Source organism: Zingiber officinale, chromosome 9B (assembly GCF_018446385.1).
Source record: "Zingiber officinale cultivar Zhangliang chromosome 9B, Zo_v1.1, whole genome shotgun sequence".
NCBI lineage: Eukaryota > Viridiplantae > Streptophyta > Magnoliopsida > Zingiberales > Zingiberaceae > Zingiber > Zingiber officinale.
Genome location: NC_056003.1, coordinates 51,244,596 through 51,270,769, shown reverse-complemented (window position 1 = coordinate 51,270,769; position 26,174 = coordinate 51,244,596). Strand labels below are relative to the sequence as shown.

Here is a 26,174-nt window from a genome sequence, read left to right as displayed (position 1 = left end):
TAGATCCACGATACCTGGACCTTAGAGTAGGAGTCGACGAAGGCTCCGAACCAAGTAAAAATCACTTGTGTTCTTCTCGTACTTTCTTATCTTCGAACTTCTTACTTTCCGCTGCTTACTCGTGTTTTTAAAATCGACAAAAAAGTGTTTTTAAAACCCACATAATTCACCCACCCCTCTCTCACGTGTGTCATGATCCAACACTTATAATCTATGAAAAGCTAAGAAAAGACTAGGAAATTAATTACAACAATTGTTATCTTATTTCCTAGCTCCAGGGGCATTTTTACAGCTCCTGGGAATCCTATCCGTAGCTTGAGGGTGCCTCCCAAGGACTTGGAGGGCGCGCGCCAAAGGATAAAACTTTATCCTTTGGTAACGGCTAGAAATCTGGTCGAGGGCGCCTCCTATAAGCATGGAGGGTGCTTCCCATAAGCATGGAGGGTGACTTCTGCCTGAAGGTGGCGGAGGCGCGGGCGCGCCTCGGAGGCACCTTCAATCCTTGTTGAGGGTGCCTCCAGCAGTCTTTACAGCCTCTCTCTGCTCCATTGCTGCTCCGATCGCTTAGGTGATTGCGGCCAACCGAAATAGGGCTCACCTGAACCCAATTTCTGGCCTTCTCCTCAAGCAGGCTTTCGCTCCGGCTTCTCGTCCCTCAAATGTCATGTACGTTCTTCTCGTCCACCGGTGTATTCTTCCATAGCACTTCGCCCCTCGAATGCACCGAGTTCGTCGGCTCCCTTCCCGTGACATCCTTCTCGCTAGTTGCGTCTTCCGCTCGACTTCTTGTGTTCCTAAGCTCCTGCACACTTAGACACAAGGATCAATACAAAATAGGACCCAACTTAACTTGGTTGATCACATCAAAACAACCACAGGGTCCAACAAATATGTTCGATCTAACATGAGTTGTGAGGTTGCAGGAGAAGCCCTTATAGGTCGGAAGATCGGATGCGAGGCAAGAGAAGTTCAAGGAGGTCGAGGACTGGATTCTTGGCAAGCGAAGTCCTTGTAGGTCAGAAGACTAGATGCAATGCAAGAGAAGTCCAAGGAGGTCGAGGATCAGATTCTTGGCATGAAGATTCAGAGATGAGGAAGCTCCAAGCACAAAGTCCAAGGAACAGGAGGTTCGAGGTACTTGAAATGATTTGGAATTGTGTAAAAATTGAATTATGAGCTAAAATATGTATCAATTAATTAACCGATTGATTGGGAAACAACAAATCGATTGAGAAGCATTTGCCAAGAACAGAATGCTCCTAGATTAATCAGGCAATCGATTAGTGGTAACCAATCGATCAGCCAATCGATTGAAGAGAATTTTATGCAAATGCACAGAATGCTCCTAGATCGATCAGGCGATCGATTAGTGGTAGCCAATCTATCAGTCGATCGATCAAAGAGGCTTTTACGTAAATGCACAAAATGCTCCTGGATCGATCAGGCGATCGATTGAAGAGGCTTGTTGCGTGAAAACACAGAATGCTCCTGGATCGATCAGCCGATCAATTAACAAGGCTTTTACGCAAAAGCACAGTGCTCTTGGATCGATCAACCAATCGATTAAGATAACCAATCGATCAGCTGATCGATTGGGATTCAAATAAAATAATCTGCACTGTTGATCTAGAATTGGTGGCACCCAACTAATATCTCGGAATCGATTGGAGATTTACCCAAATCGATTCACGGTGGCATTTTTGTGAGAAGCAGCTATATTTTTGAAGACATAAAAAGCTTCTCACCGTTGAAAAATGCCAAGAACTCTTGCAAACACTATTCTATTACTCTCAAGTGCTCAAGATCTCTTGAGTGCTCTTAATCAACTCAAGCTCTCCTCCCGCTAGATTTTCAAGCTACGCACCAAGAAGAAGAAGCTATTTTAAAGTTTGTAATCTTCTCCTCATCTTTCTTGTTGTGAGCTATTTCTTTTGAGAAAGAGAGAGAGAGCTGTAAATCTTGTAAGGTTTCTCCACCTTTGGCATAGCTCCGAGAAGGAGAGTTTCCATAGTGGAAGGGTGACTGTGGTGTTGTGGATCCTTGGACTAGTCACCTCCTCAAGAAGGAGATAGATACCAAGTAAATACAAGGAGTTAGTATTGATCTCAATTCTTCACGGTGCAAAATCAAATTAACCAAGAAATTGAAGTGAGTCATTCACTTTCCGGTCTTACAGAGGCCTTCTCCTAGATTTCTTCCAGTAGCATCGTGATTTCCTATCGAAAGTAGCAAACATCGAAGGTTCGCTGGTAGAAGCCCTGACAAAACTACTCCAATGCCTAAGACTACATGGAAATTTTGGTAATTATCGACATAAGGTAGAAGAATAGAGAAAAATATAATTATTAGAGAATTCTCCTAATACCTTCTTTTTTCCTTATTTTTATAGAGAGGAAATCCTAGATTAGAGTCTTCCCTTGCTCGTTAAGGGATCATTAATGAATCATTAAAGGGTCATGAGAAGAAAACCCTAGAACCTTCCCATTAAAAGTCATAATTCCTATGTTGACCAAATTCTTATACAAGCGACCTGATCTCTATTGACCGGATTAAGAACCCACGATCACGTAGATCCTTACTTACAATCCACATCATCCAGTAAGTATCAGCCGTACCCGTCCGTGAGAGTAGATTTTGGCATCCTAGATTCGTTGGTCGGTAAGTAGACATGAAAGAGAACCCAAATTCTAGATTTGTATGAGTTTAGTTGATTAGGCCAATTAATCAAATTATAAAATTATATTCTTATTTTAGTATTATTGTAGTTGTTAGTTACCACGTTATTTAAGGAGTTCCAATTAAATTAATAAATCATATTTTGATATGACAATTCTTTATATGTAATAATTTTAATTAAAATAAAAAATATATTAAATTGATTTACTTTGAGTAATCATAACTGCTATATCTTATAAATACAGCAATACTAAAATAAAAATCTTTTTAAGATGAAAAATATAATCAGCAATATTTTAATTAATTTATTTGTTTGAAATGGGATATTTTGATGAAAATAACAAATAAGTCTTAAACATTATATAAACATATTATTAATAATAATAATATTATAAAACAATAAAAATATGAATTGGAGGTCAATGGCTAGTTTGCGGTGGTCCATGTTGGACAAAAAGTTTGATTCCTTGGATTAGTAGTTTTTTAAATTATTTTAATAATGCGGTAAAGCTTTCTTTAATATGGGCTAGACTTACATTGTATTATAAGAAATTGTTTTTACAAGTCGAATTTATTACCATCAAATCATACGCAAGTGTGTCACGTTAACAGTCCCTTTCAAATGTAGTGAATTACAAAATGGGGGGAAAAAACAAAATAAATTGATAGAAATGGAATATAAGTAATAATAATTTATAAATATTTATGCGACAGAATATTCTTCATCTGCCGGTGGTCCTCGCTGCTTTGCGGGGCTGTATACAGGTCACATGCTTTGGATACTTGCTAGATTTTGAAGGTGACCTTTCTACTTATACTTATTACCAATTATGTATGCGAACGTACACATAATCAGTTTAACTTTATTTTTTCTTTGGAAGAAAATGACAGGAAGCACCATGGCCCCATCAAAACTTGAAAAAAAAAACAAAAAAACAAATTCATCATTTGAAATCAAAACCACCGTTCCCCGCGGAGTGTAGTAGATATTTAAGGATCAAATTTTAATTATAATAAATTAATAGATAAAATTTTTTAACGATTGACTTAAGAATATTAGACTAATAAATTATTTATTATGAGTACTTTTTCATTTACTTTACTTACTGATCATTTAGAAATTTACATAAGGCTGACCTAAATTAGATATCAACTAAAATGAACACTTATTTTTCATTTCAAAGATATTCTATTCTCTTATTTAAACACACCTCCTACAATATGCAATAGTTACTATCATAATTACTATAACATTTTAAATAAACTGAAACAACTTAATCAAAATTACTACCCATAATATTTTTATATCAAAATATTATTTATCAAAATTATTTAAAATTAATCAAGACTATTTTAACAGGATCAAAATCACTTCAAAAATTATTGTAACAACTATAGCATCATTACTATAATAATATATATAACATCTGTGCTTATAATAATTTAAGTGATTTTGAATAAGTTAAAAATAATTTGATTAAATATATATGAGTGATTTTGATTAATTTGTGAAGAGTATTATATATATATATATATATATATATATATATATATATATATATATATATATATATATATATATAAAAGTAGGAATTTTTGCCTGTCGAATGAAATTATTATAATATTAGGAAGAATAAAAGGGTAAAACAAACAAATGGTCCCTTTTCTTCTCGATTTGAGACCATTTAGTTTTAACATTTTGGAGATCATCAAGGAATAAAAAATATTCTTCAACTTGTCTTTTCTTCGGCACACTCCCAAGATTATAAGAAGAAACAAATTTTCTTCTAATTATTTCCCTCCATTTCATTTTCCACATTTTTTGTTTCATTTTCAATCACTTAGAGCACAGTAGAAATAATCAACCATAAATTTTGAAGAGGAATCTTGTAATTGTAAAACTATTGTCATAGATATAACTTGGTAATTACATATTTGAATCATATAAGCATCCTATAATACAGGATAAAATTATGTAGAATATATTCTTTTAAGAAGGTGAATTGAGAAATTGTAGATAGCTAGTGCGGGAGAGTATTTTTTTTTTCATCGGCTTTGTCGAAATTCAAACAATTGTCTTATGATAGTAACTCTGTTTCGCAGTAGCCAACTTAATTCTGCCCAAGGGCATAAAATATATATTTAAGATATTATGGATATGTATTTAGATAATTAATAAATATTTCAAATAGACAATATAAAATTATGATAAATATGTATATTAACTAAGAAAGGAAGAGAAAGATTAAAGAAAACTTAGTTAGCTATATAGTAAAATAAGATAAAATTTATTTAAATATGGAATGAAATAGAAGGGAATAAAGTCTAATAAAGTAGGAGGATTTGTATAATTGATCCCATCTAGTAGGGATTAAATTTACTTTTTATTATAATTAAGATATTCAAATTTGGTCCGATTAATTTTATAGGTAGATGACTTAATTAGTTGGTCCCATCCAGTGATCTCATCTAATAGAATAAAAATTTGTTGTTGTTACAGTAAGAAGGTGATAACCCTTATCTTGGGGTCTCTCCAGACTGTTTCATATGATCTGGAAGAAAGTTAAATCATAAAAGACTTCGTCCAATATAACGATTCTTTGTTTGGAGAGTTAGGTGATTCACGATGTATTTTATACATACTAGAAATTGGCGGCATGACTTATTATAATAATACTACATGATGTGAAAAAAAAAATAATTATTACCGTTGAGGGTGGTGTTATTTGGTAATTTGCCCAACCTAGTTAGTCTACATTCTGATTTTCTGTGATACGACCTCTCCTAAAAAAAATAGCCACCCCACAAAAATTGAAGAAAATAGGAAAGACAGTGACAGTTGTTCCATTATAAGAAAAGACAAGAGGGCTTGGATATAAAACAATATCCTTCCCTGCGCTCTTTTCTTTTTCTTGAATCAGCAGAGACTGGGCTGTGTCATACCAGCCACGGTCTTCTCCTTGGCTCCATTCTCCACCTTCAAACTTTTTCAATTTCTAAAACATTCAATTTTACTCATCCACTAGCAAAAGCCTCACTGAGAGGAATCTCACTTGACTTGTGGTGGCCATGCAACCCTCTCAACTATAGTACTACAAAACTATCTAAAGAAGAGAATGACCTACCCAAATTCTACATTTCTTTTCATTTATCATTTTGTCCATTAATATTGGGCATTTTCTCAAAGTAGTTCTCAAGTTTTGAAGTTTCTCAAAGAACACATCATATTTTTATATCTCTCATAAGGCATACTTCTTTCTCAAAATACCCTTCTTTTTATATATATATATATATATTCTTTCGTCACCTGATCTTGCTGCCTGTGTGGTTGTACCCACTCAACCTAGCCTCTTGGTCATACGACCATGACTGCGACAGATCGACCAAGTCGCACAATAGCTCGTATGACCAAGGTAGCTCGACCAAGTCACACAATAGCTTGGCAGCTAAGAGTATTCGTACCAATTTTCTTATAATATCTTTAAAATTTGAGATAAATCATCCACTAGATTAAATTTAGACAATCATTTTTCATTACACACTACATTAGCTACCATAAAATTTTCATTATCTTTATTTTTTTTATTATTTTCTTCTATCTCTTCCACTTTTATTATTATTTTTTCTCTCCCTATGTAATATCTATTTTCCATTATCCAATTCATTCTCTTTATTTTTTTCTCTCCCAAATTAAATAATATTTTAATATTTAAGGAATGAATTTTATTCCCTAAATTTAAAGAAGTACTATAAAATATAAATTTAGGGAATAGATAGAACAGCTGATGAATTTTTTTTTACGTAAACTATAAAATTTAAGGTAAATTCTCTGCTCAGCCGCTTGACTGCTCGACCAAGTCGCTAAGCATTCGACCACGTTGCATGGCGGTTTGGTAACCTGACCATGATTGCTTGACCTGGCCAAGAGGTCGTTCTAATCGTACGACTGAAGGATCACAATTTGTTTTAAAAAAAATGAATATGAAAGGTAAATAATAAAAAGGATGGAATTATAAAGGGGCACCCCTTTTTTTTTAATCAAAAGGGCACCCTATCCCATCGACCCCTATAAAATAACATAGTTGCCCTCAAGTACGTTCAACATTATTATCTTATGCCACATGCATTTAATCTTGAATCAGTTGGACAAACTTAAAAGCTATGAAATCGTAGTTGCTACAATATTTGTAGCAGTTACAGTTTTGTAGTTGCTATAGCACAAATTTGACTTGTTCATCTTAGCAGATACAAAACTATATTTGCTATAATGCAGATTCAATATGTTCTATTAACATACAAGTTGTAACAGTTATAAAATCATAGTTGCTTGGTCGCACGACCATGACCGTGGCAGCTCGACCAAGTCATGCAGTAGCTTGGCACCTAACAACTTGGCTACTCAACTGCTTGACCACTCGGCCAAGTTGCTAAGCAATCAACCAAGTTGTGTGGTGGTCTGGTCACATGGCCACGATTGCCTGACTTGACCAAGAGGTCATTTTGATTGCATGACCGACAAATAGCAAATTTTTTTTTTTTTTTAAAAAAAAATCGAATATGAAAGGTAAATAATCAAAAGGACTGAATCATAAAGGGGCACACTTTTTTTATTTTTATCAAAAGGGTGCCCTACCCATCAACCCTTATAAAATAACACAACTGCCCTCAAGTTTAATATTTAACATTATTATCTCATGTCACACGCATTTAATCTTGAATCAGTTGGATACGTTGTAACAACTATGATTTTGTATATGCTCTAATGCATACTTTGTTGGATATTGGGGCCTAAATGGACCAATACGATTGTGAGAAGGAAAAATCGGAAGCCATCAATTGTTGAAAGTCGTAATTGACTTCAAAATTGAAATCTACGTTTCGCGTAGATAGATTTAGACTATTAATTTGCTCAAAACCGATTAAGGGTGAATGAGAAATTAATGTTCAAAGTCGGCCCAAAATAACGTTGGTTATTCATTAAGGAAATGCAAGGGAGAATAGTCCCACATCGGAAATTTTCGATGTGCATTCCTTACTTATTAATGATGTTGAGTTATTGGAGTTAACTCAGAAAAGTACCAGGTACTCTCTGCTCAGGGGCGAGCAGGTGCTCGCACCTGTGAGCCCGCCACCCGCCACGTGCGCAATGGGCACGTGCGCAATGGGCACGTGCGCAATGGGCGCTTTGTAGGCGCTTTGTAGGCGCACAAAGCGCTTTGTAGGCGCTTTGTAGGCACTTTGCACTTTGCACTTTGCACTTCGCGAGGAGCATTGAGGAGCTTAAATTTATGCTCCAGGTGACATTGCAGTGCCTACATGGCACGTGCGCAATGGGCGCTTTATGGGCGCTTTATGGGCGCTTTGTAGGCGCTGTGTAGGCGCTTTGTAGGCACTTTGCACTTTGCACTTTGCACTTTGCACTTTGCACTTCGCGAGGAGCATTGAGGAGCTTAAATTTATGCTCCAGATGACATTGCAGTGCCTACATGGCACTCGGGTGACGTGTCAGGCTAGTACCTGACATGGCAGTGCCTATGTGGCATCCTCGTGGGCAAAGGGAGATGACTGGACAGTTGGTTGGGCGAACGGATGACAGCCGTTGATCAACGTTGATCAAAGAAGTATGGTGGATCGCCAGATGCGATCTAGAGCGTTGGATCACAATGAGTCACGATCCTGACTGATGAGACATGATCAAGCATCGATCAATGGATCCGATCCGATGGTGATAGATCCGAGGGTCACAACTCTTAGATCTGATGGATGAGATTAAAGGGGTTATGTGAAGGGTTATAACTCTTCATCCGGACGGCCAGATTAATCCACCCAAAGGTCACACCCTCCTAAAGCCTCTTCCTTCAGTATAATAGAACCTCCAGTTGGAATCAAATCACTCAACTTAATCTTCTCTTCCTCAAGTATTCACCCTCATCTTTGCATTCAAGAGTCCAAGAAGCCTCGAGAAGGTTCACTGGTCTCTAAGTCTGAGTGCTCGATTCCGAGACGATTGTCGTCGTTGTATCTGGGAACAATTGTAACAATCCGTTACACCGTAGCTGAGCAATATCGTACGGAGATAGTGTAACACTAGCCTCGACGATCTTGCATACTCGGAATTTACCGAAACAACAATAAACGATAGTCCGTATAAACCGATCATGGCTACCAACGCGCTCCAACCGCCATTCCGATCACGCGTTCGACGGCTGCCCGACACCGTGCTCCGGCATCCATTCAAGACGGAGAAAAGCCGGAGAAATTCACCGAGCCGACTTCAAAAGATGGCGCAGAAGATGTCGTTTACTTAACAACGCTAAACCTTGTACGGTTTTGCGTGAAGACCCGCCCGCACGGACGGAGCAAGGTCGCTATGATACGTGGACGCCGAGATTTTTACGTGTCGCAACTACATTCTCAACGCCTTGGACAACACGTTGTATAACGTGTATTGTTCATTGGAGACAATGAAATCTTTGTGGGAATCGCTTGAGAAGAAATACAAGACCGAAATGCGAATCGAAATTCATCGTCGGTCGGTTTCGGATTTCAAGATGGTGGACTCAAAGAGCGTCTCATCTCAAGTCCAAGATATGCAATTAATAATGCATGATCTGGACGCCGAAGGAATGAAGCTGAACGAGTCATTCGCAGTTGCTGCGGTAATTGAGAAGCTCCCTCCGTCATGGAAGGATTTCAAGAATTACCTAAAGCACAAGCAAAGGAGATAGGGCCGCAAGACCTGATCCCGAGGCTACGAATAGAGGAGGATAATCGAAAGTTATCCGACTGCAGAGGAACCAAGCGGACTATAGACGATATGTCCAACCTGGTCGAGCCGAACGCTAAAAGCCGAAACAGTTCAAGAAGAAGGCACAAGCAAAGAAGTTCAAGGATCCTGCTACAATCGTGGAAAGGCGGACACCGCCCAAGGACCGCAGACGCTCAAGAAGCCAACCAAGGCCAAAGGATCTGCGAACCACGCCGCAACCTCTCTTGAGGACTTGGATCTCACCGCGGTTGTATTTGAAGCCAACTTGGTGGATACCAACCCGAAGCAGTGGTTCATTGATACTGGAGCAACTCGTCATATCTGTTCCGATAAGGCGATGTTCTCCAAGTATACTCCGATAAATGGCAGGAAGCTCTATATGGGTAATTCCACGACGTCGCCAATTGTCGGACTCGGAAAAGTTGTTCTGAAGATGACGTCCGGAAAGGAGCTAACACTCATTGATGTACTCCATGTTCCCGACATCAGTAAGAACCTAGTTTCTGGAGCGGCACTAGTTAAGGCCGGATTTAGGCTAGTGTTCCAGTCAGACAACTTTGTACTTACGAAGAATAATATCTTCGTAGGAAAGGGGTACCTAGAAAAAGGTCTATTCAAAATAGTTGTAATGCCTGTACTCCGAAATATTGATGGTAATAAAATAAATGCTTCCAGCTATGTTGTTGAGTGTTTTAATTTGTGGCATGATCGACTCGGACATGTGCATAATAATACTCTTAAACGTCTCGTCAAATTAAATTTATTACCAAACGTCAATGTTGACGGAACACACAAATGTGAAGTGTGCGTGGAAGCAAAAATGACGAAACTACCTTTTCATTCGGTGGAAAGGTCAACGACTCCTCTAGAGTTAATACATAGTGATCTATGCGACTTGAAATTTGTGCAAACTAGAGGAGGTAAAAAGTATTTTATTACTTTTATCGATGACTGCACAAAGTTCTGTTATGTCTTTCTTTTAAGAAGTAAAGACGAAGCCCTAGAGGCATTTAGAACTTATAAAACAGAAGTTGAAAATCAACTTGACAAACGAATTAAAATAATTCGTAGCGATAGAGGTGGAGAATATGGTGCACCGTTTAATGAATTTTGTTCAGAATCTGGCATTATCCATCAAACAACGGCACCTTACTCACCTCAATCAAACGGTGTTGCCGAACGTAAAAATCGGACACTAAAAGAAATGATGAATGCCTTGTTGATAAATTCAGGCTTACCTCAAAACTTGTGGGGGGAAGCAATATTATCGGCAAATCACATTCTCAACAGAATCCCTCATAAGAAAAATGATAAAACTCCATATGAACTATGGAAAGGCCGCGAGCCATCGTACAAATACCTGAAAGTGTGGGGTGCTCGGCAAAGGTCGAAGTACCTAAACCAAAGCAAGTAAAGATCGGACCTAAAACGTTCGATGCGATATTTGTCGGATATGCCCATAATAGTAGTGCATATCGTTTCCTAGTTCACAAATCAGATATTCCTGATATACATGTGGGAACAACCATAGAATCTCGAAATGCGATATTCTTTGAAAACGTATTCCCAAATAAAAAGGGAAATGTTGAAAATGATAACAACGGAAGTTCAAACGAGAATGTCGTTACCGAACTTAGCTGTTATAAAAGAACTATTGACGATCAAAACAAAGAGCCACGTCGTAGCAAACGGGCTAGAGTTGAGAAATCGTTCGGGCCAGATTACATGACTTTCATGTCAGAAATGGAACCAAGAACATTAAGTGAGGCTCTCTCTAGTCCCGATGCTCCAATGTGGAAAGAAGCTGTCAATAGTGAGATTGAGTCTATCATGAATAATCATACTTGGGAATTAGTAGACCTTCCTTCTGGTAATAAACCATTAGGTTGTAAGTGGATACTAAAACGCAAGTATAAAGCTGATGGATCAATTGACAAGTATAAGGCCAGACTTGTAGCCAAAGGGTACAAGCAAGAGGAAGGCCTTAATTACTTCGACACCTACTCACCGGTGACAAGGATTACGTCCATACGAGTGCTAATAGCCATTGCAGCACTGTATGACCTTGAAATACATCAAATGGATGTTAAGACTGCGTTCTTAAATGGTGAGTTGGAAGAAGAAATTTATATGGAGCAACCCGAAGGGTTCATAGCTCCAAGAAATGAGAAAAAGGTGTGTCGACTTGTTAAGTCGTTATACGGACTTAAGCAAGCGCCTAAACAATGGCACGAAAAATTTGACAAAGTAATGCTGTCAAACGAATTCAGAATAAATGAATGTGACAAATGCATTTATGTCAAAGACACACCCAAAGGTTATATAATCGTCTGTCTGTACGTAGACGACATGCTAATAATGGGCAGTAATCATGATGTAATCATGACTACAAAGAAAATGTTGACCAAAAATTTCGATATGAAAGATATGGGTCAAGCAGATGTTATATTGGGAATTAAAATTCTCAGGACATCAGAGGGGATAGTTCTAACACAATCCCATTATGTAGAATCAGTATTGAAAAGATTCAATGCGTACGATCTTTCTACTGTAAAAACACCTATGGATCTAAGTCAACACTTAGCGAAAAACCATGGTGAGACCATATCGCAGTTGGAATATTCTCGGATAATAGGCAGTTTGATGTATCTCACAAACTGCACACGTCCGGATATTGCCTGTACGGTCAACAAACTGAGTCGTTTTACGAGTAATCCAAACGACACCCATTGGAAAGCATTGATGCGAGTTCTCAGATATTTGAAATATACTATGAACTATGGATTACATTATGGAAAATATCCCGCTGTGTTGGAGGGATATTGTGATGCTAATTGGATATCAGATACAAAAGACTCCAAATCCACTAGTGGATATGTATTCACGATCGGTGGGGGAGCAGTATCTTGGAAATCCACTAAGCAGACTTGCATTGCTCGGTCAACTATGGAATCCGAGTTTATAGCACTAGACAAAGCAGCTGAGGAAGCTGAATGGCTGCGGAATTTCTTGGAAGATATTCCTAGCTGGGTGAAACCTGTGCCTGCCGTACTAATCCACTGTGATAGTCAATCGGCGATTGGAAGGGCACAGAGTAATATGTATAATGGGAAGTCACGACATATACGTCGTAGACATAATACCATTAGGCAGTTGATCTCGAATGGAGTGATTGCAATCGACTATGTTAAGTCCAAAGATAATTTGGCAGATCCTCTTACGAAAGGGTTGAGTCGAGATCAAGTATACTGCTCATCAAGAGGAATGGGATTAAAAAAATCTACAACTGAAAACGACTGAAGTGGAAAACCCAACCTTGTTGACTGGAGATCCCAAGATCTTGGTTCAATGGGACAACAAAGTTACTGAAGTTGTGGTTCAGCACAGGAGATAGTTTATCTCTATCCCAATCCTAGGATGAATTTGTGCTGTCCTACCTCATGTAGTGAGGTTAAGCTTATGCTTTTAGTGACTTCTATACCTTATAAGGTGGAGTATGGTAGGATACTCTTGATAGAAGTGTCACCTATGTGAGTGTGAAGACAGGCCGCTTCAATGAAACACTCATGAATCCAAGATGGTGTCCATGGCCAAAACGGAACCAACCATGAGAACCTAAAGTAGGTGAGATAGATCTCTGTGTGGGTGTTATTGTCTTAGTATACACAAACAGCTGAGCAGTTCAAGACATCACGTTCACTGCGCAGCCTAGTATACTCGATAGCATTCCACTACGGAAGGTTCAAAGCCACAAGCTACCTCTCCCGATGCAGTGACTTATCGATTGGACTCTTGTAAAGTGTCAGCATGCATACACGCATTACATTAATTTCCATTCATGTGGGGGATTGTTGGATATTGGGGCCTAAATGGACCAATACGATTGTGAGGAGGAAAAATCGGAAGCCATCAATTGTTGAAAGTCGTAATTGACTTCAAAATTGAAATCTACGTTTCGCGTAGATAGATTTAGACTATTAATTTGCTCAAAACCGATTAAGGGTGAATGAGAAATTAATGTTCAAAGTCGGCCCAAAATAACGTTGGTTATTCATTAAGGAAATGCAAGGGAGAATAGTCCCACATCGGAAATTTCCGATGTGCATTCCTTACTTATTAATGATGTTGAGTTATTGGAGTTAACTCAGAAAAGTACCAGGTACTCTCTGCTCAGGGGCGAGCAGGTGCTCGCACCTGTGAGCCCGCCACCCGCCACGTGCGCACGTGCGCAATGGGCGCTTTGTAGGCGCACTTTGCACTTCGCACCGTCGCGAGGAGCATTGAGGAGCTTAAATTTATGCTCCAGGTGACATTGCAGTGCCTACATGGCACTCGGGTGACGTGTCAGGCTAGTACCTGACATGGCAGTGCCTATGTGGCATCCTCGTGGGCAAAGGGAGATGACTGGACAGTTGGTTGGGCGAACGGATGGCAGCCGTTGATCAAAGAAGTATGGTGGATCGCTTGTGATGCGATCTAGAGCGTTGGATCACAATGAGTCACGATCTAACGGCTTGGGATGAGACATGATCTGAAGCATCGGATCAATGGATCCAGATCCGATGGCTGATAGATCTGAGGGTCACAACTCTTAGATCTGATGGATGAGATTAAAGGGGTTATGTGAAGGGTTATAACTCTTCAGTCCGGACGGCCAAGATTAATCCACCCAAAGGTCACACCCCTCCCTAAAGCCTCTTCCTTCTGTATAAATAGAACCCTCCAGATTGGAATCAAATCACTCAACTTAATCTTCTCTTCCTCAAGTATTCACTCACTCATCTTGTGCATTCAAGAGTCCAAGAAGCCTACGAGAAGGTTCGCTGGTCTCGGAAGTCGGAGTGCTACGATTCCGAGACGATTGTCGTCGTTGTATCTTGGGAACGAATTGCAACAATCCGTTAAGCACCGTAGCGGAGCAATATCGTTTACGGAGATAGTGTCGAACACTAGCCTCGACGATCAGTTTGCATACTCCGGAATTTACCGGAAACAACATACTTAATCCACTCGAAAGCATTCATGTCGTAGCAGCTACGGTTTTGTAGCCGCTATAATGCAAATTTGATTTGTTCACCTTACATTCACATTATAACAGCTACAAAGATGTATTTGCTATAATAGATATTCGATATATTCTCTTAACATTTACGTTGTAAAAACTACAAAATTCTAGCTGCTATAACATTTGTAGCAACTATGATTTTGTAGCTACTCCAACTCATACTTAATCCGTTTAAAAATATTCACGTCGTATCAACTATGATTTTGTAGCTACTATAATGCGATTTGACTTGTTCACCTGCCATTCACATTATAACTGCTACAATATAAATTTAACCTGTTCTCTTAACAATTACATTATAACAACTACACAACTGTAGCTGCTATAACTCAGACATATTTTATTAACAATATTCATATTATAATAGTTATGATTTTATATTATTATAACGCACCCTACTAGTTCAGACTTTAATGTGCGTGATATACTATAATAATATCAAACAATATACTTAGGATGAGTATGCCATTTTACAAGAGAGTCTATGAGATCAGACCTGACCACGGTTCGAAATCGACAATTCGATGGTTCGAAGCCATCGATTCGATGGTTCTTAGCAGGTCGACCCTTAACCTTAACTGTCTAAGATGATTACGGTTCACAGTTTAGAATCGCTGGTTCACAGTTTGCTACGATTCAAAATTATTGTATTAAAAAATTAAAAATTATTTTAAAAAATAGCTTGTACTTATTTAACTTGCCTACGTATCCCCTTAGGGTATAGGGGAATTAAAGCCAATATAGTTCTTTTATTTTTTTATCCTTTACATTGTTACTCACTTCCATCTCTCATTCATTTTATATCTGTTCCTTCAGTATCAAAATATTTAACTTCGTCACCTAAAAGTTACATTCCTTGGATTCTTTTCTCGGCTCTGGTCCAATCGTCTAGTAATACTTGGGCTTCCAATGAATCGGGAGATAAAATTGATTGTCGTTTATCTAATATGTTGCCGTCGGCGCTGAATGTCTGCTCCATAACAACAGTTGATACTGGACAAGTTAAAATTTCTTTGGCAATTACAGAGAGGATAAGAAAGTTTTGAGCTTTCTGTGACCATCACTTTAGGATATCAAAATTTTTACTATCCGCTACATTAAAATAAAAATAAGTTGTCAAATAATTCTCAAGTTCCTGTGTGGAACTTGAGGATCCTCATGGATGTTTCATCTGTTCTTTTAATAAAAATTATGTTTTTATAAATTTTAAATTACTACTACTAGTTTGTTGTATTTTAGAAATATTAATTTGTGTTTCATATTTTACATAATATTAATTATAAATATCATATAAGTAAATTCTAACATTTATATAATATTAACTATATCAAGAGAATAAAAATCTTTAATTAGAATTAAAGCGTCATAATATAAAGTTAACATTTCTGATAAAACTTCTAATTTAATCTAGGATTTAAAGTAAATGTAATTAAATAAATTTCAAGAAAAAATAAAAATATTTTTCCCATTTAGTTTTCATAACTAAGATGCAAAAAGATAAAGATTTATTATTAATATGTTCATTTAAAACTAATAATATATTAGAAAAATTTTCTAAAACTAATTGAGCAGTGGGATAATAAACACCGAAAAGTTGTTTGGTTGTATTATTAAATACTTTTAAAATTTCACAAATACTAATACAAATATTCCATTATTGTGAAAATAAATATATATTAGTATTTATATTTTGTGTAAAAAATAAATATAATAATTCTTTATATTGAAATAAATCTTATAATAATTGGTATGTTGAATTTGGTACATCATGTGAAAAATTTTTAGGTCTCATTACAATAGTTTTACAAAACCTATCACATTGTTTTATTATAGATGGATGTAACCATAAATAAGAAATTACAATTCTATTTGGTTTAATATAATTTTCTAAATTTTTTAATCCATCTTGAATACATAACTTTAAAACATGACATATAACAAATATAAAAAAATAAACTACCAATAATAAGTTAACAAATAAATTTTAGATCATCTATACAAGTTGTATTGGAACTAACATTATCTAATGATATTGAAAATATTTTATGAGTTAATCCATATTTCTTTAAAATTAAACATAATAATTGTGTGATGTTATGGCTATTATGTGATTCATCAAAAACTGTATAAGCTAATAATCTTTTTTGGAGATTTCAAGAGTTATCGATCCAATGACAAGTCACATCCATATACGAATGTTTTTGCCAATGGTCACTCTAATTATCAGAACATAAAGAAACTTTATTATCTAATTTACTAAATTCATCAATTAAATTTTTTCCCCTTGCTTTACTAATTTTTTTAATTATACGAGTAAGTACAGTCCTATGAACACATTTAACACATGGATTAAGATATTTTTTTACAAAAATCTTCAAATATACATTTAAATTCAAAACTCAAGGAAAGATGTTCTACGGAAACAAATTTAGCTAATGATTCTCATAATTTATTATCAGAATATAAAAATAAATCGAAATCAGTACTACCGCTAGTTGAAGAAAATCTTGATAATTGTATTTGAGAACGGTCGAGTACATATTCCGTCGAGTGCTTCGTTTTACATGTCGTTTCAACGACCCATAGCCGTTGTCAGCTTGGAATTTGTAGGAAGCATTGCAGTCTTTACATTTTGCATGCATTTCTCCCGACGAAAGAATGACATTCTCAAAATATTTAGTGGAAATAGAAGACTAGAGGAGGAATTTTCGAACCTTAGAAGTAATTGTATCAGTACTTCCTTGTGTTTCGTGTGTCGGATTCGGAAGGTGCTCGATCTCATCATCGTGGATTGAATGTTGTAGGTCCTTCTCCAATAGATTTACTATTTTCTTTCCCTTCAGAGCTTGAGATGATGCCTTTCCACGGTCTCCTTTTGTTGTAATTGAAAATTGAAAACGAAAGTGTGTAAAAATGAAGACAAAAAAGTATAGAGAATACGAAATTGTGATTAAGAGTAGAGAAGATGTATGTGAAAATGATAAAATAAGCTCTCTATTTATAGAGTTTGGATAGTAACGGATATTAAATCATAACCATTGATCAAAAAACGATCAAATGACTCTAACTGTTGAAAAAAATACCAAAAAAAAATCCCCTACCCCTCTCTTAATGGCTAGGAACCGCCGGTTAACCGGTGGTTCCAATGGCTAGGAACTCTTGGTTAAAAAAAAAACTAGTTGAATCGGTGGGCCGAATTGACGGTCCGTCGATTTTGCATTTAAGGAATCGGAACCGGCCCGATAACTTGCCGGGCCGGTTTTGGTTCGGCCCGACGAACTGGGTCAACAGATCAGTATCAACCCGATGAACTGGGTCTCGAGCAATTGACTAATTAACTCGATTACATGTCCGAACTACCTGGGGTCAGGTTTGGCTGGACACGACCCGGGGTCATGTCTATATGAGATGAGGCGTCCTTCTTATTAAAAAGGGCACTCAAATGATAATTTCAAAAACATAAAGTCGCTTTTTTGATTTTTAGCCCAGGTATTTATTTTTTAGAAGAAGTATATCTTTGGGAAATATGAAATTATAATGCGCCATTTGAGACATTCCCAAACCCAAGAGGCCCCTTTGAGAAAATACCAATTAATAAATTCCTCTGCTTCTATCCCTCTCTCTCTAGCTGTTTCTCTTTCTCTCATGCAGGACCTTGCTCATGTGCATCAAATCTAGCTTTCTTAAGGAATTAGCTAGCTAGTACAAAAACTACTAAAGCTTTCTGCTGGGCAAAAGCACAAACACCTGGCGGGCGCACCTTTCTGGAGGTGGATATGCTTGCGGTGGAACAACGGCGAGGGTCCAACGGCGAGGAAGGCGCTCCGGGAATGTTCCTCAGCGGCGGGGATGAGACCTTAGACGACGAGGCGTTCCTCGACGACATCAACTTCGGGGACCTCTTCATGGGGATCGACGTCGATGGGGACATGCTGCCGGAGCTGGAGCTGGATCCGGCAGAGATCTTCGCGGAGTTCCCGGTGGGAAGCGCAGAGGCTGAGGAGTCGGCCGCCGATGGCCTAGTAGTCGAGGCCGCGGTCGTAGAGGGGGAAAAGGAAGCGACCCGGGGCGATGAGATGGTAAAGCGAGAGGGCGATAAGAACCGTAAGCCATCGCCGTCGCAGGGGAAGCGCAAAGCAAAGGTGAGCCACCGACTCCTCTCTCTCTCTCTCTCGCTCTCTCTTTCTCTCTCTCTTCACGGGTGCATCTGGCAGATCTGAGTGCAATTAAACCAACCAAAAGTGGAAGGAATCACGGTCATCACTGACCCTATTTCCTTCTGTGGTAGGTGGACTGGACGCCGGAGCTTCACCGGAGGTTCGTTCAGGCGGTGGAGCAGCTGGGGATCGACAAGGCCGTGCCCTCGAGGATTTTAGAACTCATGGGGATCGACTGCCTCACTCGCCACAACATCGCAAGCCACCTTCAAGTACAGTACTCTTTTTCCTCATCGGAATCTGGATTCGATCGAATGATTTCACAAGGAAGTACTGCAGCAGATTTGAGATTTTGCCCTCGATTAACGCTTTGTCGCCATCCCTGTTCTTGTCGAATCGAACTACGAATATCAATCAATTTCAAACTGATTAATTAATGCACACACGCATTTACTGACATCGATCGAGATCAATGATTGATGTGTAGAAATACCGATCGCATCGGAAGCATTTGCTGGCACGGGAGGCGGAAGCCGCGAGCTGGAGCCAACGGCGGCAGATCGGAGGCGTCGGTGGCGGGGTGAAGAGGACGGCGGACATCACCCCGTGGCTGGCTCCGACAATCGGGTTCCCTCCTCGGCATCCGCCACTGCCGACGCAACTCCAGCCGCCCTTCCGTCCGCTCCACGTCTGGGGCCATCCGACGGTGGGGGAAACCGCACCGATGACCCCTCCCCACGTGTGGCTCCCGCATCGGTCCCCTACGCCGGCGCAGCCCTGGGCGGCAGCTCAGCCTCCGGTGGATCCTTATTGGCACAACCACCACTACTCAAGAGTATACAAGTTCTTATTTATTTCATTTCATTACATTACATTTCATCTTCATTTGATCTTAATTTAATTTAATTTAATTTAAATTAATTACAGGGAATGGTTCCACGGGCTGTGACGCAGGGAACGCTTTGCTTTCCTCAGCCGTTACCCACGCCGGTAATCGATTTAATTAATTAATAATATTATTTCAGATATAAATTATTGATGAATTTTTTCTAATTAATTTAAATTATCTCCACGTACGCAGAGATTTGCCGGTGCGACGGTGCCAGGAATACTTCCGCATCATCCAATCTATAGGGAGATTCCTTCCCCTCCTCTCACCAACTCAAAACTACAGCCAGATGCTCATCCTGTGAGTATTTTTTTTTTAAAATAAATTTATTTATATTTTTATTTAATTTATCAAAATTATTACTTATAAAATATTATTATATCAAAATAAATTTTAACAATTTAATTAGAATTATATATATATATATATATATATATATATATATATATATATATATATATATCATTTTTAATTTTGATTTATTTTATTTTTTGATTTAAATTAAATTTGTGATCAGTGGTTAGAAAGCATTGATGCGGCTATCGAAGACGTTTTAGCAAAGCCATGGCTGCCGCTGCCTCTAGGCCTGAAGCCCCCCGCAGCGGACAGCGTGCTGGTAGAGCTGCAGCAGCATGGCGTCTCGACAGTTCCACCTTCTCGTGGCTGAATACCGAACAGTACACATGCAGATTTACGTGTGCTACGTACGATCGAAAATCCGTCGACATGGACTTCTTCCTTCTAGACTACTTTTTCTAGCATGGAACATAAACGCAAATACTCGCTGTCTCCGGCAATGCTTAAGCATAAAAATGTACGAGTAGCTTAATAATATAATGGTAGGAGCTCCTGCCCAGTGATTTTGATGAACAATTAATTTTGAGTGAGTAAACTGATGTCATGACTAAGAATGTTTGGTTAATAAACTTTTAGTAAGTACTTTCTAATTTATCAGAATAGTTTTCTGATGATCAATAAATTTTTTTTATAAGACTTGATCGGCCATCCTCATAATTAATTGATATAAATTAAATACTAAATGTCAAATAATAATAATAATAATGTCATTGCTATTTTTTAATCATGTATAACATAGTTAAATTTAGATACGGCATAAAATAAAATCTAATATTTATGTGCAAGGATGAACTAGAGAAAGGATAGATTATATCTGAGTTAAGACAATTTTTTTTTGATTTTTTTCCACCCTAAAAAATCAATTAAACCGAAATAACCCATTTATTAAAAAAAAGCTCGATTATGTCAATTTATTCTATTAGGTTCCGATTTTTAAATTCAAAAAACCGAATGATATGGATTATGATGAATGAATCTTTGTAGGAGAGGAAAAAAAGGATAATGAGGATAATTAGGAAAGCGGAGAAGAGCAGGATGATGATATAGTAGGTTGCTCGAAAAAGGGTTTGACTGGGTAAGAATGTTGTTACATGTTTAGCAGGCAAAGAATGGTTGAACGAAATGGACCGATCGAGCATATGAGATCGGCAGGAAAAGGCCGGCCGAGTATGAATAGCCAATTGAGTATAGAAGTATTTAGCTTCATGCAAAATGAAGACATATCACGTTCGACAAAAAAAGACCGATCGAACGTAGAAGCACTTAGCAATGAGATGTCCTAAAGGCTTATATACGCCCGACGGGTTAATCTCCGTCGATAAGGTATGATCGGCCGAGCTCAATAGACCGGTAGAGTACAGAGGCATTTAGTCTCGCACGACCCTTGGTATGCGGCCGACTGAGGGAAGGTCTACCGGGCAGTAGTGTTTGTATACGACTGACTGGTTAATCTCGATCGATAAAGTATGACCGGCCGAGCTCAATAGATCGGTTGAGTACAGAGACATTTAGTCTCGCACGACCCTTAGTATGCGACCGACAGAGGGAAGGTCTACCGGGCAGTAGTGTTTGTATACGCTCGACTGATTAATCTCGATCGATAAGATATGATCGACCGAGCTCAATAGACCGACCCAACACAGAGGCATTTAGTCTCACACGACCCTTAGTATATGGCTGATCGAAGGAAGGGCTACCGGGCAATATTGCTTTTATAGGCCCAACTGGTTAATCTCGATCGATAAGGTATGAACGACCGGGCTTAATAGACCGACCGAGTATGAAAAGTAGATCGAGCATAAAGGTCTTCAACCTTGCACAATTTTTGGCATATTTATAATAGTAAAGTCCTGGTCGGGTATAAATAACCGATCGAGTTTAGAATACCGGCCGAGACTGGTACAAACAGGAAATATTCCTCATACATGCAGAATGGACTTATATGACTAACCAAGTGTATGTAACAAGTGAACCATAAGAATGTGTGATCATATGACAGCTTAATTAATTTGATGGCAAATAGCTTATAGAAGTCTCCACAGGTATGCTAAATGACAAAGAAGGTACATCTGGGGTAAGAAAAAGACTCCTTAAACTATCATTGCAGTTTCGGCTTACATCATATGTTAACAAACTTTAACAAACCGAGGTCCACCTCATGACTGTGGAGGTTAGATGAGGTGGAATAAAAAGGGGAATCCTCTCCACTGGCCAGGTACACAGATATACGCATTGCATCAGAATCAACCCCTAATGGTCATTTTCTTCCACACTGTTTCCCTTTCTTCTTCTCGCTGGAGACTGACTTGAGCGTCGGAGGGCCTAGCCAGAGATTCTTACCCTGGTCTTAGGTCACTAACGCTTTGTTGGTTGGTCTCATTGTGCGCAGGGAGAGGATATCATTCATTGGATTGCCAAGCCTTGGCCGATCCACGGAGGCATCTCGCCGGAGTTCATTTTTGCGGGGTACTATTCATAGATCCGCTTTGGTTTTTTTGGGGTTATCATTCTGCATTTAGGCTCTTGTGAGGTCCGCTGTGGTTTTCTCGAATCCTCCCCTGTTCGTTGGCGTCAGAGTCATTATTCATCACCGCTCATCGTCGCCCAACGCTTCATCTCACAAGCTCTCAGACAGGATCAAATTTGACGTCGTCTGTGGGAACTTTCACTTGAATCTGAGACTACGTGATGGAGGACGCTGGAAAGCCTAACACTATTACTCTGACCCAAGAATACTTGGAGTTGCTCATCAACTCCAGGATTCAAAAGGCATTACAACAGCAACAGCAACAACAAGCAAACACTGGAGGCACCTTACCAGTAGCGATAAATCCGACGATCTCAACTACAAATTGTCGCAAAAACAGAGGTATGGAGGAGGATGATGTGGCTTATATAACTCCTGCTCCCGTTTCTCCCACTCGACATCCTCGAACATTCTTTCGTACCCCTGCGAAACACGGAGGGCGAAAGCAGGTGCTGCAAGAATCCTCCGATGAAGCACCAATGAAAGAAAAACGCAAGGGGAAAATGGTGACTAGTGATAGTTCTCCTGAGAGAATTGTTACTCCATTCTCTCAGAGGGTTCTTGATGATCCATTGCCAAAGCGCTATCAGAATCTGAATATCGGAGAGTACTCTGGGACCACTGATCCAGAAGATCATCTCGCTAAATTTGAGAACGCTGCTCTGTTACAGCAATTTTCTGATGGGGTTAAATGTCGAATGTTCCTTACCACCCTTGGTGGAGCGGCCCAAAGATGGTTTAAGCGGTTACTAGAAGGCTCTATTAGGTATTTCAAGGATTTTCGTAAAGTATTTCTGCATCATTTCTCTAGCAACCGAAGGTATCATAAAACTCTTTGGAGTCTTTTCTCTATCAAACAGGGGCCCAAGGAAAGCATCTGGGCATATATTAAGAGGTATAATTAGGTAGCTATCGATGTCCCTAATGTTACTATAGAAATCTTGGTAAGTGCCTTCTCTCAAGGACTCAACGATAACGATTTTTTCAAAGACTTAGTGCGTAATCCCCCAACCAATTTTGATTTATTGATTGAGCGAGCTACTGAATTCATTAATGTCGAAGAGGCTCAAGCAACTCGTAAGAAGGAAAATGTAGTGCCTGTCTTAGCCACAGTTCACGATGGAGCCATAGCTCCTGTTCATCCGCCAAGGGGGCCTCGCGGTGCTCCCCCTCCACACTGTCAGCCCAAGCGAAGACCTCAAGTAGTCCAGCATGTGGAGATGCCACAAGGAGTCCCCCGAAGATGGTGTACCTATCATATATCGGGTACTCATTACACTGAAGATTGCTTCGCCTTGAGGAACCAGAGGACAAATAACAATCGTTATCGCTGACGATCTCCCAACCGACAACCCTACCAAAGGTAAAATAGTCCACTTAAGCGGGAATATCAGGCGACTGAGACACAACAGGGGCCATTGCAATTGCCGGGCGGGCCATCTCGGGCGCTTGAACTAGTACAACCCGAGATAGCGATTGCTCGACAGGAGGAAAATCGGAGCAATGCCGCCCGAGGAAATATTAATATGATAACGGGCAGACCTACCGATGACGATTCTAATCGGGCGAGGAAGTTACACACTCGGTGATTGCAGATCCATGCAGTAGGATGCAGCACGGAAAAAGCAGCGGGACCAGAGATTAGTTTTGGTCCTAAAGATTTGGAGGGGGTAGAAGTACCCCATGATGATGCTCTGATAATAAAGTTGTCATAGCTAACTACAATATTTCCCGTACTTTCATCAATACTGGTAGCTCTGTCAATATTATTTTCAAAAAAGCTTTTGACCAGTTGCAGATAGATTCGAGCGAGCTCCAACCCATGATGACCCCTCTTTATGGTTTCACAGGCAATGAAGTGCAACAGCTCGGCTAGATGAAAAAGACCATTTCCTTAGGGGAGGAGCCCCTAATGAGAATTAGGAGATCCTATTTCATGGTGGTGGATGTGCCTTCTGCATATAATGTTATACTGGGTCGGTCGGCCTTGAACGAGTTTCAAACAGTCGTTTCTACTTTCTGCCAGAAGGTGAAGTTTCCCGTTGATGATCAAGTGGGAGAAGTCCGTGGAGATCAATTACTCGCACGGAAATGCTATGTGGAGATCATCCGAACGGAGGCTAATGTCGCCCGCAAAGCTCAAAGGATGGAAGTTAATGCTATCCAGGAGAAACCACCCAATTTGATATATGAAGAAAAGGAGGAAGTATAAATATAGGCGGGCGACCAGAAGCTGTAACTTATGTGGCGGCCGACTTAGACCTTCCACTCAAGACTGAGTTGATACAATGTTTAAGCTAGAATAGCGATGTGTTTGCATGGACTCCCAAGGAGGTCATAGGTATTTCTCCTCTATTAATGGAACATTTGTTACATGTTTATCCTGATGATAGGCCTATTAAGCAAAAGAAAAGAGAATTTGGAGCTGACCAGAACCAGATCATCAAGGAAGAAGTGGATAAGCTACTGGAGGCGGGATATATTCGGGAGGTACAATTTCCTAGCTGGTTGGCCAATGTCGTCCTGGTACCTAAACTAGGAAATAAGTGTAGAGTGTGTATTGACTTTCGGGACCTCAACAAGGTTTTCCCAAAAGATTACTATCCTTTGTCGCGCATTAACCAAGTGGTGGAATCTACCACCGGATGCGAGTACATTTGTATGCTGGATGCCTACCAGAGCTATCATCAAGTACCTCTTGCTAAAGACAACCAAGAAAAAGTTAGTTTTATTACAGCTGAAGGTACCTATTGTTATAGGGTTATGCCTTTTGGATTAAAGAATGCAGGAGCGACCTATCAGAGGCTTATGAACAAAGTCTTTTGGAAATAGATAGGAAGAAATATGGAGCTATATGTGGATGACATTTTGATTAAATCTCCTCATGCTGTTGATTTGTGCAGAGATATAGAGGAGACATGCCGAACCTTAAGACAGTATGGACTCAAGCTCAATCCTGGCAAGTGCTTGTTTGGAGCCAAAAGTGGAAAGTGTTGGAACCCCAAGGTGTTTTGATGTAATCAAACAAGCTAAGTTAGGTCCTGCGTTGTCTATCCCTTGTGTCTAAGTGTGCATGAGCTTAGGAACACAGGAAGTCGAGCGGAAGACGCGACTAGCGAGAAGGACGACACGGGAGAGAGCCGACGGGCTCGGTGCGTCTGAGGGACGAGGTGACCGCGGAAGAGTACACTGGTGGACGAGAAAAATGCGCACGACATTCGAGGGACAAGAAACCGGGAAGGAAGGCTGCTCGAGGAGAAGGCCGGAACTTGGGTTCGGGTGAGCCCTATTCCGGATGGCCGAGATCACTCAAGCTAGCGGAGTTGGCGTGAAAGACCCGGACCGAGGCGAGACTGAACCAGAGAAGAGGTCCCAGACAAAAAGTCAACAACTGTTGACTCTTTTCTTTGGGGCACTCGGAGCAGTCCGGGGCGCCCGGAATGCTTCCGGGCGCTCGGACCAGGATTTTGACCAGGATCACGTCAAACGCGATCTGATCGTTGGGGGATACAATTTTATCCCCCTCAGGACGCCCGAAACCCCTTCGGGGCGCCCCAACCAGTGCTATAAATATAGCACTGATCTGCACAGTTAAATGATCTCACTTGTAATCAGTTTTCTCTGTGCTTTCATTTCTGATTCTTTTATTTGTGCTATCAACGCTGTAAAGAGGCTACTCCGCCCGAAGGAGATCATCAGATAGTGCACTTACTTTCCTTGGATTAGCAATCCCC

At 39.5% G+C, this 26,174-nt stretch overlaps 1 protein-coding gene across 1 annotated transcript; it reads left to right on the top strand.

The window, feature by feature from the left end:
* Positions 1-18,039: 18,039 nt before the first annotated feature.
* LOC122025507 (probable transcription factor GLK1) lies at positions 18,040-20,505 on the top strand. The gene is made up of 6 exons (XM_042584320.1): positions 18,040-18,652; positions 18,799-18,939; positions 19,155-19,502; positions 19,595-19,657; positions 19,749-19,856; positions 20,074-20,505. The coding sequence occupies exons 1-6, from the start codon at positions 18,287-18,289 to the stop codon at positions 20,221-20,223; spliced, it is 1,176 nt and encodes a 391-aa protein (XP_042440254.1). The 5' UTR covers positions 18,040-18,286; the 3' UTR covers positions 20,224-20,505.
* Positions 20,506-26,174: the final 5,669 nt, after the last annotated feature.